Source organism: Vidua chalybeata, chromosome 2, assembly GCF_026979565.1.
Source record: "Vidua chalybeata isolate OUT-0048 chromosome 2, bVidCha1 merged haplotype, whole genome shotgun sequence".
In the NCBI taxonomy this organism is placed as follows: Eukaryota; Metazoa; Chordata; class Aves; order Passeriformes; family Viduidae; genus Vidua; species Vidua chalybeata.
The window spans coordinates 53,207,222-53,220,769 of NC_071531.1; the positions used below are offsets into that span (position 1 = coordinate 53,207,222).

At 39.3% G+C, this 13,548-nt stretch overlaps 1 protein-coding gene across 4 annotated transcripts in view; it reads left to right on the plus strand.

Moving 5' to 3' along the window:
• The first annotated feature begins 386 nt into the window (after positions 1 to 386).
• Positions 387 to 13,548, plus strand: part of PCDH9 (protocadherin 9) — a 682,988-nt gene continuing 669,826 nt past the window's right edge. For all 4 annotated transcript variants that reach the window (XM_053968583.1, XM_053968602.1, XM_053968592.1 and 1 more), the window contains exons 1-2: positions 387 to 803; positions 2,035 to 5,204. In XM_053968583.1, coding sequence (XP_053824558.1) covers positions 2,169 to 5,204 — 3,036 coding nt within the window. In that variant the 5' untranslated portion in view covers positions 387 to 803; positions 2,035 to 2,168. The remainder of the gene's footprint in view (positions 804 to 2,034; positions 5,205 to 13,548) is intronic.

Genomic DNA, 13,548 nt, shown 5'->3' on the forward strand with positions numbered 1-13,548 from the left:
CCGGCCGGGCCGGGGAGCGACGTGCCCGGCGGCCAATGCCGCGGCCGCGCTCCCCCATCCACCGCCTCCGCCGGCGCGGGCCAATGCGGTGCGGCGGGAGGGGTGGCCTCGCGCCGCTCCCACCCTCCCTCTGGGCTTATTGAGAGTTATATCAAGAATTTCAGTTCAGAGAGAGAGAGGGAGAAGGAAAGAGCGTATGTGAGGGAGAGAGGCTGGGAGGGAGGGAGGGAAGGAGGGAGGGAGGGAGGGAGGGAGGAGGGAGGAGGGAAAGCGCCGCCGCTTCCTCCCGTCGCTAAAGCAATAACCTATTAGGGTTTCTTTTTTTTTTTTTTTTTTTTTTTTTTTTTTTTTGGGCAACTGTCACCCCAGAGCTAAAGAGGGAGAAGCACCGCCAGACCAACTCTTGCCATTTCCAGTCAGAAGTTGCAGACTTCATGTAGCTGCCTCTGCTCTGCCAAGAGAGGGACGGGAATGGTGTGCAGTGCAGAGTGGAAAATACCCCCGCTCTAAGAAGTGCACCGGATTTTTCTCTTGCTGTTTGTTTGGGTTGTTGCGTGCACCTTAGGCACCCAAAGGATCGCCGTTTCACAGGAATGAAACGTGGAGAGGATGACTAACGACAGAACTGTGAATTTGTTCCCTGGAGTTGCTAATTTGCCACCCCGAAGCAACACATATCTCGAGGAGGAAGCGTTTGGCTGCTGCTGATTTCTCCAAAACTGGTGGTTTACCAGATGCATTGTGGTGTATCTGCTGGAACAGATCATTGCTTTGCAGCAGATCGTCAGAGGTAGACAACTAACGTAAGTGCAAAGTTACCCTTAAGCTGGAATGCATTTCCTTTAATGAAAAAAAAAAAAAAAAAAAAAAAAAAAAAAAAAAAAGCCAGCAGGCAGTATATTTATCTAGGGAAAGAATCAGTGTTTGGGATTCTGTTGATGTTGGTGGGAAAGGCTCACCTACTCGCCGTCTCTGCATCCCTACCTGCATTACTCTGCTGGAAGTAATCACAGGCATCAGTTACCGTGCAGCTTAATGCAGATAAATAAGATTAGTGCTTAGGGCTGCCTAGTTCCGTTAAACTGTAGGTGCTGGCAGCCTTGCACCCCGATAGTGCGTGGTTAGCAGTGCATGCAAACAGAAGTCTGTCAGTCGCTTTCCTTTTTTTTTTTTTTTCCACCTGCATTATTAGTCTGCAGTATTTATATGTGGCAGCTGCTAATATCATCCTGAAGGGAGACCGGTGTCAACGGCGAAAGGCTGCACCTTTTTTCCTCCTCATGTCATCAGAAAATATATATTCCCCCCATCTGTAAGCATACTTCCTGCTTCTAAGTTACATTTGGAATTTCTAGCCGCCTGATTTAGACTGTGTTTTAAAAAAAATAAAGTTTTAGGTTATTAAACAGAAGGAGAAGTATCCAACATCTGGAGAAGAAACATTGAGCTGAGAGTGTAAGAAACTGTAAGTCCTGTTATTGTCTCATCAGTTAACAGGGATGTGAAGTAGCCAGTGACGACTGCTGCAGCAGCATGTCCGGGTGGTTATTTCCCAGTACGATAGCTATAGAGGGGCATGCAAGGCACAGTGAGCAGAGAAAAATCTGGTTAGCAAGAGCTAAAAAATACATATGGAAGCAAACAGCAAATTACATTTGGCAGCTGGCATAGCAGTTAGAATCTAGAAGTCGTCCAGGAAGGTTTTTTTACTTGCACCAAATGACGGGGTGGAGGAGGGTAGAGGGGGAATGCACTTTATGGATTACATGTGTACCAAGAAATTATTCAGAAAGTACGTATTGAAACAATAGCTACCCTTAATCCTGCAAGTAGTTATTTTCATTCATGCTCTGAGCAAATGAAAGCAGCCGATGGGATATTGGTGCATTTGTCCGGAAGGCTTGCTTGTAAATGGGAGCAGTAGGAAAATGTACTGCTGGAAGTGTGCATTGCAAAAACAAGTAGTAGTTGGAGATTGTGGATTTATCATGCCTAAAAAAAAAATAATGCTGTTCTGTGTGGTTGTGTTGACAGTGATGTCTCCAAATAAGAAATGAGATGTAATGCATCCTGCAGTCCATGCATGCCTCCTCTTGCAAATCGCGCATCATTCCTCTCTGGAAACCTTTAAGTCCTAAAATCTGTGGAAAGAGAATAGAAACATTATCATGGACCTGAGGAATTTTTACCTGTTGGCCGCTTTGATTGCCTGTTTAAGGCTGGATTCTGCTATAGCTCAAGAACTTATTTACACTATTAGAGAGGAGCTGCCTGAAAACGTGCCCATAGGGAACATACCAAAGGACCTGAACATTTCTCATATCAATGTTGCCACAGGGACAAGTGCCAGCCTTGTCTACAGACTGGTGTCTAAAGCAGGGGATGCACCTCTGGTCAAAGTGTCCAGTAACACGGGGGAAATCTTCACAACATCTAACAGAATAGACAGAGAAAAACTATGTGCTGGAGCTTCCTATGCAGAAGAAAATGAATGTTTCTTTGAACTTGAAGTAGTGATTCTCCCCAATGATTTTTTTAGGCTGATCAAAATAAAAATCATTGTAAAGGATACTAATGACAATGCACCTATGTTTCCATCCCCTGTTATCAATATCTCCATCCCAGAAAACACTCTGATCAACAGTCGCTTTCCAATTCCGTCAGCAACAGATCCTGACACAGGTTTCAATGGTGTGCAGCACTATGAGTTGTTAAATGGGCAGAGTGTCTTTGGACTGGATATTGTAGAAACTCCAGAAGGGGAGAAATGGCCTCAGCTGATTGTACAGCAGAACTTGGACAGAGAGCAAAAGGACACCTACGTGATGAAAATCAAAGTGGAGGATGGAGGTACCCCCCAGAAATCCAGCACAGCTATCCTGCAAGTCACAGTAAGTGATGTCAATGATAACAGGCCAGTCTTTAAAGAGAGTCAAGTAGAGGTCCATATACCAGAAAATGCCCCTGTAGGCACCTCTGTAATTCAGCTTCATGCTACAGATGCTGATATAGGAAGCAATGCAGAAATCAGATATATTTTTGGTGCCCAAGTCGCCCCTGCAACCAAAAGATTTTTTGCTTTAAACAACACCACAGGGCTGATTACAGTTCAGAGGTCCTTAGATCGAGAAGAGACTGCTATTCACAAAGTGACAGTGCTGGCTAGTGATGGTAGCTCCACACCAGCTCGGGCAACTGTCACCATCAATGTCACTGATGTAAATGATAACCCTCCTAACATAGACCTCAGGTACATAATAAGTCCCATCAATGGCACAGTGTACTTATCTGAGAAAGATCCCATCAATACAAAGATTGCCCTAATTACGGTTTCAGATAAGGACACTGATGTGAATGGCAAAGTGATCTGTTTCATTGAGAGAGAGGTCCCCTTCCACTTGAAAGCAGTTTACGACAACCAATATTTGTTAGAGACCTCTTCCTTGTTGGACTATGAGGGCACCAAAGAATTCAGCTTTAAAATTGTGGCTTCTGATTCTGGCAAGCCCAGTTTGAACCAGACTGCCCTAGTAAGAGTTAAGCTGGAGGATGAAAATGACAACCCTCCGATTTTCAGCCAGCCTGTAATTGAGCTGTCAGTTTCTGAAAACAACCGGCCTGGTCTATACTTAACAACTATTAGTGCCACAGATGAAGACAGTGGGAAAAATGCAGACATTGTTTATCAGCTTGGTCCTAATGCCTCCTTTTTCGATCTGGATCGAAAGACAGGAGTTTTGACAGCCTCCAGAGTTTTTGACAGAGAAGAGCAGGAACGTTTCATTTTCACTGTTACGGCCCGAGATAACGGCACCCCTCCTTTGCAGAGCCAAGCGGCTGTGATTGTTACTGTGTTGGACGAAAATGACAACAGTCCCAAATTTACTCATAATCATTTCCAGTTTTTCGTATCAGAGAACTTACCAAAGTATAGCACAGTGGGGGTGATCACAGTGACTGATGCAGATGCCGGGGAAAATAAAGCAGTGACCCTTTCCATCCTGAATGACAATGAAAACTTTGTGCTGGATCCATACTCCGGAGTTATAAAGTCCAATGTTTCTTTTGATAGAGAACAGCAGAGCTCTTACACCTTTGATGTTAAGGCAGTGGATGGAGGGCAACCTCCTCGCTCTTCTACAGCAAAAGTAACAATAAATGTGATGGATGTTAATGATAACAGTCCTGTTGTCATCTACCCACCTTCTAATACTTCTTTTAAGTTAGTGCCACTCTCAGCAATTCCAGGATCGGTGGTAGCTGAAGTCTTTGCTGTGGATATAGACACTGGCATGAATGCTGAGCTGAAGTACACGATTGTAAGCGGCAATAACAAGGGTTTGTTTCGGATTGATCCAGTGACGGGTAATATCACTCTGGAAGAAAAACCAGCTCCTAATGACGTGGGGCTGCATCGCTTAGTTGTCAACATAAGTGATTTGGGTTATCCCAAATCCCTTCATACTCTTGTGCTTGTATTTTTATATGTAAATGATACTGCTGGAAATGCCTCTTATATTTATGACTTGATACGCAGGACTATGGAAACACCTTTGGATCGGAACATAGGGGACAGTAGTCAACCCTACCAAAATGAGGACTATCTCACAATCATGATTGCTATTGTGGCTGGTGCCATGGTTGTCATAGTGGTGATATTTGTCACGGTTCTTGTTCGCTGTCGACATGCGTCCAGATTCAAAGCTGCCCAGAGGAGCAAGCAAGGTGCTGAGTGGATGTCTCCCAATCAGGAAAACAAGCAAAACAAGAAAAAGAAAAGGAAGAAAAGGAAATCTCCAAAGAGCTCCCTTTTGAACTTTGTGACCATTGAGGAGTCCAAACCTGATGATGCAGTTCATGAACCTATCAACGGGACAATAAGCCTTCCAGCAGAGCTGGAGGAGCAAAGTATAGGAAGATTTGATTGGGGCACAGCACCACCATCAACCTTTAAGCCTAACAGTCCTGATCTTGCCAAGCATTACAAATCTGCCTCTCCACAGTCTGCTTTTCATCTCAAACCTGACACCCCAGTTTCAGTGAAAAAGCACCATGTGATTCAGGAACTCCCGTTGGACAACACCTTTGTTGGTGGTTGTGACACCCTTTCCAAACGCTCTTCCACTAGTTCAGATCACTTCAGTGCCTCAGAGTGCAGTTCCCAAGGAGGCTTCAAGACAAAGGGCCCCTTACACACCAGACAGGTAAACGAGCACTTTTACTGGTCTATAAGTACTGCATACAAGTGCCCGATCAACCAGTATTAAAAGTGCCACTGTGTTGTGGGTTTTTTTTTTTTTTTTTGTTGTTGTTTCATTCTAATTTAATTTAGTTAACATTATGGGGGGAAGAAAAAAAACCTTAAACCAAATGCCAAAAACAAGAACAAACAAACAAAAACCTTGACCTCTTTATCATTTACCTGGGGCTTAACCATGTGTTTGCAAAATGCCTCTGATTCTTTGGGTTTTGAAGAATTTTGATTGTTAGAGGACTGTTATGCCTCCGTGCATGTGCGCATACATATGCATAAGGAAAACTGAATTTTTTTTTTTCTCCCCAGTATTTAACTGTCCAGTTGTAAAATTTATTGGAGAACTGTTTCCGTATGTGCTCAATTTCAGTCAGAAATTTGACTGTTTCAAGGTTGAAGGGATATGTACATTGTTTCAAATTTCAAAGTGAGTTGGCTTGAATTTCTTCTGCTGTTCAAGCTGATTTGAAACCTTGCTAAGTTAGTGTTACTAAAAGGGTTAATTTTTTTTTCCCTAACAAAGACAGCCAAATTTCCAAGTTACTTCATTAGTGAAGCACATGGTTTATTGGTACGATATAAGTAAGCCATACGTAAGTCTTCCTCTTGTTTGAGTTCAACATGATTTTGTTGTAATAGATGGAAGTTGGTATCACATAGACAGTTTGCTGCATATTTTAAAAAATGGCCAAAGCATACTTTTGAAAGGAATGCGTTCTCTGAATACATCTGAATTATGCAGGAAAAAGAAAAAAAGTCAGTCCATTGTAAATATTTTCTCATCTTAGTAATGCATAAGTGATCTGACATATCTCATTTTAAACTGTGAAACATGCCATATGAAGAGGGATTAGGAAGCTGAGAGACTCATATTTCAACCAAATCCAGCATTAGGTTTTTTTTTGTTTGTTTGTTTGTTTGTTTTTCTTTTCCTAAGGTCTAATAACTCCTTGCTAATAAAGATTTAAATGCGGTGCTGTCTTAATTTGTTTTACGGGCGCTCGTCTTGCGGGCTCCGCGGGAGCGCGCGCGCGCGCGCGGCCCATAGGTGGCGCCAAGGCACCGCTCGGCGCGCGCTGGCCCCGCGCCAGCCCTGCGGAGGCTGCGGGGCCCGGGAGCGCGCGAGGGAGCCCGGGCGCGCAGGCCCGAGACCGGCCCGCTGTGCGCCTGGGCCGGCCGGCTCCCTCGGCGCTCCGCCGCCACCGAGGCTCCGTCGGTGCTGGGAGTCGCGTCCGTGCTCCTTGCGGGCGCACTGCCCTCCGAGTGATGGTGGTTTGTCTGAATTTATCAGGGATATGGATCCTAGGGAACCAAGCGAGACATATTTAAGCTTGTCTTTGCAAAACGATTTTGACGGTAGCCAAGTTCAGGACAAAGTCATCCTCTTGCTGTTGCGTTAGCCTTATCTGAGATGAATGTGCCGTTCCCAGAAGTATGTCCTGACTTTGCGTGTCTGTAAGGTGTCACACTGACAAAGTGCTAAGAATAAAACAAGCACTTTGGAGGCAGTTCTGCTAAAGTAACTGCTCTGACACAACTCCTTCTTAGGAGACACTGAAAACCCCACAGAAAAATCTCACAAACACCTAATCTCTCTAAGGGACTTTAAAGAAGGGTCTACTCCCTAAGCCATCTTGCAGCACCGTACACACACTGTCAGCATAAGTTAAAAAAAAAAACTATTAAAAAAACAAAAAAAAAAAATATAGAAGAGCTCTGCAAAGTCTGTGCTTACTTGTCTGAAGTTTTCTCCTCAGTTTTAGTTGCAAAACGTTATGCCTCCAAACCACACATTCCTTTTCTCTTCTGAGGTTATTTTAACTTAAGCGTAAATTAGCTTAACAGACTCTATCAGAAAACTCAGACTTAACTCCCCATAGTATCTAGAGGCAGATGTGACACCCAGAATTTTTTATCTGACAGAATGTGTAAGCTCTTCATGGCAAAATTTTGAACATGAGGAGAAAAAAACTCCCGCACCCCTACAAAAATAACTAGCAGTATTTCCAGAGTTACCTCTGTTCATTACATTAAATACCTAGGTCTCCATTTAATAATATCTGTAATTATAACTATATATGGATCTGATTCAAATTTCACTGAGGTCTTTGTGTATCCCTTTTGAAGTCAGTAGATAATCATGATTGGGACTGCTCCTTGAAAAAGCTGTATTATTATATGTAAATGAAAATACGACTCTTTCTTAGGAAGACAGTTACCTAATCTGACTTTGTATATTTTTATTCTGTGGGGAATTATATAGTGTCTTTTTGGGTTTTTTTCTCCCAATGATGAGTGTTACAGGATGTAGTCTTTTTAGGCTTCTTTGTCAATTTTGGCTGGAGTACTATAACCATCAATGGCAGTAATCATCAACAATCTTCCTGTTCTTCTGTCTGTAATTCCTAAAATTATGATGCATCTTAGCTAATATTCATTTGCACAGGAGTGAAATACACCATTATAGGTCTTTTTAAAAAATTGTGATAGAGTATGGTCTTTAAACAAAAGTATTCAGATTTAAAGATCTTACTGAACAGTAGTGTGTGCTAATGCCACAGCATCTGAAAAAAAATTTTTACAAATTCCTTTAGGAAGAGATACTTAGTTTTGTGCCATTATACTGTTTTCTTCAGGTTTAACATCTGCATCTAATGAGTTGAGTTAGGTTACTTATGTATATTCAGTAACTTGCTGGGTTTTGTAAAGAACATGGGAATTGTTGTGGATGATGTTGATAGGGAAAGATGAAATATAGGATTAATATATGTCTAATAAATACTAGCATCCTCCACCTTTACTTACAATTTCTTTTAGTTCAATGTAAATGTGCACACACAGTGTGTCTTGCAGATACATTTATGTTAGCAAAAAGCTGTGACCTAAGTCAGCACTTGGACTTCATTCAAGCAAAATCTCAGTGCTTTTGGTGGGCACGTGGCCCTAGGAATCTGTTATAACTGGGTCTTAAATCAAAAAGCATTTAGAATTGAAAATACATTGTTCATTTAAAAAATTCTTAGGTTTTCGGGGAGTTCTGGGTTTTTGGTTTTTCTTGTTGTTTTGGTTTTTTTTTTTTTTTTTTTTTTTTTTTTTTTTTTTTTTGGTGGGCAATTTCTGTGCAATTATCAATAAATTTAGTGGAAATTCTGTGGTTAAGTTTTTACATGTGACTTTGAATTGTACAGACTGATGTTTCATAAGAACCCAGTATAAAAACCAAAGCCTCCTTCAAGTGCCTATCTTGCAGTAAACCTGGTGGATGCTCTGAAAAGAGCATTTTTGAATACTTGAACTTGGGATTGTTCTAAATGCTAATTCACATAATTAGGAGTATGGAAAAGATGTTGCACACCACCAGCTTATATAGCTAAGCTTCCAAAATCAGTGTTATGACTCATAAAGAATACTGAAATCTATGCAGGCTTCTCAATCAGTGTTCTTTTCAGTATTTGATTGAACTTTAAAATGCGCTTCAAATTAGTAAGTCATTACACCAAACAGCTACATAGAAATACAGCAGAAGACAACATGTTGTATTTTTCTATGTGAAAGACCTCTTTTGAAAAGCAAATAAACAGACAAAAACTCCTACTCAGTGTCATTAGATTAACAATAGATTAAATAATAAAAGAAATTCAGGCAAATTTACTGTGGTTATTCCAATTTTAAATTGTAACAACTTCATTTAATCAGATTTAAAGCACAGCAGTGACAAATAACACAGGTTTAAAAATATGTATCAGTATAGGTTATGGGCAAAACCTTTAGTCTTCATTCCTAATCAAAATGCATTTAGGCATGTGCTTAACTTTCATTTAACGTAGTAAAACTGAAGCAGATCCTTAAAGTCCAAGTGACTTGAGATGTCTTCAAGAAAAAGTCGTAAGCACACTATAAACACTTTTCTGAATCAAAATGATAATTTAGAAAATTTGGAAATGTGCACAGTTCTAGAAGATTCAGGAAAGTTGAATATATGTTAACACTGTCCTTGTATTTCTGTGCTCTAGTGGCAAAAATTAAGGATTTGGGGCTTGAATAAGACATTAGCTACGTTCCATACTAAAGTGTATTTTTAGTGTTATACTTAATAACATAAGCTCTGTAGAGATTGCTTTGTTCCTTTGTTAGCCAATGGACTTCTTGCCTGATCAAGGCAATGAGAAGCCTCAGACTCCTGCTGATCAATGCACATCACTTAAGCTTTATGTGGCAAATATAATTGACGTTATCTTACTCTGGAGTGTTTAAATTTGTAAGTTTGGAGTTTATGTAAGAGAAAAGAAAAGCTGAAAACATTAATGACTCTTAATTTGATACGCTGAGAGTGGCAATTTCAAGGTGCATAAGTTGATGGAAATCTGCATTGGAACAGCAGTGCAGAGCTTACGTCACCTGCAAATATTAAAATTCTGTAACCATAGCATTCCACAATTCTGCGTGCAGTATTATTTTTAGTGGCCTTGTTTCATCACTTAGTATAAATAAAAAATACATACATTCTTTTGTATGCTTAGTTTGGTTTATGTGTTAGCATGGATATTAGTCTTGGGTGAGGACTAGTCATCTGGAAAACTGTGTGCATGTAAAATTCAATTGTTTTCTAGTTCTGCATATTTGTATATCTATACTAAAATATTAGAAATGGTGATAATGTACAGTGTACTTTTTTCTATTCTTGTATAACTGAAAAATAGGTTAACAGTTTTCACTGAACTGTCTAAAGAAATTCATCTTTGAGCTGAGACCAAGCATGGAAATTTCAGCTGAAAAGAAGAATTTATCAGAAAGTTATGAGCATGTGAAAACTGGGAGCTATAATGGATATCTGAACATAATCCTAAGCTACAATACCATTTTCAATAGTGATGGTAGACATGTTAAACTAGAGTAGGGAACATTTTGTGTATACAGATCAGACAGTAAAAGCTTAGTAATCTTCATTTCTCTTTAAATGTTTCCTGTGCATGAGGTTTTTATCAGAATCACTGGAATTTCATCTGTCCCGAATATTCAAAGCCAGAGTTTCACATATGCTAAGAAATTTGTGCCACACACGTGAGAACTGCATCTTGAGAGTTCTATGCTATTGCAATTTTGTGATAATATTCTTCTGTATATAAGAAAAAGGGAGAATCTTTTTAGTTTCCATTTCAGATTTTCACTTCCAAAGAATCTTTTCTTCTAGCACAGCAAAACCATATCAGCCACACTTTATTGACAGCAATTTTATTGTAGCTAGAGGCTTACAGTAAGCTGTTTATTGCTGTTCCCTAACACAGTTGACAGCAATTGGGGAATTAATTTTCTTGCCCCTGATGTGCTTTCTTGGGTATAAACAACAGATGTTAAAGATATGAAAACTGTGACCCATTTACATTCAGCAACTCTTTATGGGAACGGTCTACCTGTCTGAAGTGCAGGTTTCAAGGCCTGAGTAATTTTGCTCCATCAATTCTAGGATTCTTACTTTTGCAATATTATTCTTACTCTATTATTTAATTGCACTGAACATATAGGACTTAACTGACAAAATGGATATATAGTGTTCTGAATGACCTAACAGGAATTACAGGTGCTACCTAATATTATGGTACCACTTCTTTCACAGAACATCACGATGGTCTGTAAAATCTATACTCCTAAGTATCCTCAGTTGCTATTCAAGTATGGTCATGTTGCATACATTCTGTAATGTCCATGTCTTTGGTGAAGAAAAAGAACATACATAGAATCATGTATTATTTTTTCCTTCTTTCAGTTCTTTGGCTTTCTAGCCTGTGGCACTATGTATGTAAAATTATTTATCCCCATACACTGATGTGGGCACTTAATCAGTTCATTTCTGGTTTACATGAGATAACATTCCTTTGAGTGGAAAAATTTACCAGACTCTAGATAAGAGATGAATGGATGCTATCATATTTTACTGAAATGTGGTGGGAGGAGAACATCTTTTGTTCATTTCTGTCTTTTAGAAAGGCATTTGCTATGTACGGGCCTTTAGCATCTTACCTAACTGAGATTTTAAGTGCTAGTCTAGACACAAAATGCATGTTTACTGTTCCCTTACAATTAAAACACCATACAAAAAATTCCTCCTAAAGGAGTTGGAATAGTTTTCTTGCAATGGATTATTTTCTAGTGAGCTATAAACTCTTTTTTGAAGCAGAAATAGCTATTTCTTGCAGAAGACACATTAAATTGATACTGCTACTTTTTCACTGGCTGTGAAATTATGAAAATTTGAAATTAAAAAAAATTGTTTTGAACAGCAGTATTGTTGTAGCCATACAAACCTATGTATATATTATTCCTGAAACGACTGGGTTTCAGGAAAACAAAAAGGCCACTACAATTTTGGTACAAAATGCATGTTAATCTTTCTATAAGTATCTGGACATTCAAATCTTGGAATGATTTGGCCTTCCTTCCCAATTTAATTTTTGGGTTCTGCATATACTCTGAATTATATGTGATAATACAGAGAAAGGTAGTTAAAAATTAGATTTGTAATCATACTGAGGTATTTAAATTGTACCAGTCTAAAAAGGTACCAATTTTTTGCTTCTTTTTTCTTTTGCAGCAAGTGAGGTGAAGGGTGGGGGGAGTGGGGGGAGATTTGTTTTAGAGTGTTGACACAGGTTGTTCTGTATCTTCTGTTGCACAGAGAGAAAATTTAATTATTTTTCATTTGTCAGGAGTTTTTGGTGTGTATAATGTGTAGTTTCCTATGACCTGATGTTGTAGTTCTGCCATTTTTTTCGTAAAATGTCACTCTGAACTTTTTGTGCACAAATATTACTATTATTACTTGAAAGTTGGTTTGGAAAATGCATGCTTCCTGTTACAAGAGGACTATAAAGAGCCTTTTTCTAGAGTAGCAGTTCGTAATTTGAAGTTGAGTCCAAGCTGGGATAAATCTGCTGGTTTAATCCATCTGCAGCTCTTTTTAATGTTGACTTCTTTATAAAAACAATAGGACGATATTGAGATAATATTTCCAAAATCTAAGAAATATGTAAAATTAATCATAAGTGAAGTGAATTAAAAATCGTTTTATTTTGAGCTGAATCTGATAAAATGGGAAAGATCAGTAGTCGGATTTTTCTTTCTTCCTTTGCTTCCCACCCTAGGTTTGCAGAAAGGTAGAGTTTTAAAATAACCACCTCTTCCCAGTCCAGAAAATGAAATCAGATATTCTCACTGGCTGATAGCTGAAAGAGAATCACTACTGATATTGATTTATAAAACGCTTTGTAGCTTGAAACTGATATTCGTTCATTTGCCTCATTCCTTCCAGTGAAATTGTCAGATGCTTCATTTGTAGCTCTGAAGGATGTTCTTACCACCTCCTAGGCTTTCATGTGTTACTAGTAGTAAAAATCTCTTACTGGTTTTCTTTATCGTTAAAAAGTGTTAAATATCTGCCTGTACAATATTTTTCATCAAATGAACTAATTTAGCCTATGCCTTGTAAGATCATAGAGCCTTTAAAACACTGAAAAAGTCAAAAGGAAGACTATGCTTCAATTATGAATGGTATTTTGCTATTCTTCCAACCCCTTGTTGATTGGTAGCCAGCAGTAGTATCTCTTAAATGGCTAAGCCTGCTAGATGTAAATATCTATCTCCTTCATAACACATAAAGTTATGGAAACAATTGTCTTTCTGATGTAAAGGTTCTGTAAGATGCATATGTTTCTACATATGACCTTTGTAGCTGCTCTGCTGAACTTCACGGTGAAATACTTTGACCACTGAGGTCTATCTTCTCTTACCAAAAATTTTTTGGAAGAAAGTTTTCACAAAAGCTTGTTTTTACAGGAAGGGATGAAAGAGCTCAAGAGAAAGGTGAAGACTAATGAATTTTAAGAGAGCACCTCCTTCCTATGTTGACAGGATACACAGCCTGAAAGGGAATGATACTAAACTCCTGTTTTAAGTAGATTTCCATTCAGTGAGATAGGTTTTGGGAATATTGTTGTTATTCCAGTCCCTCTTCTTGCAGCATGTGATGAATATATCATGATTGCTTCAGGTGCCCAACTTCTGTTGGTGGATCTAACCTTATTTCTGTAAGTGATGTTCACAGAAAATATTGGTACAGTTTTCACCAGTACACTTAGCTGGTAGTGCCTCCGCACACAGTGCATTTTGCTTCTGTTGAAACTATGGTAGGATTAATCTTGTCTGACTTCTAATTCTGTAACAAATCTAATCTGCTTCAGTGGGTTTGTGATTTACCCCACCCTGAAGAAAATACGGTGCTTTAAGCTGAGTGACATAGT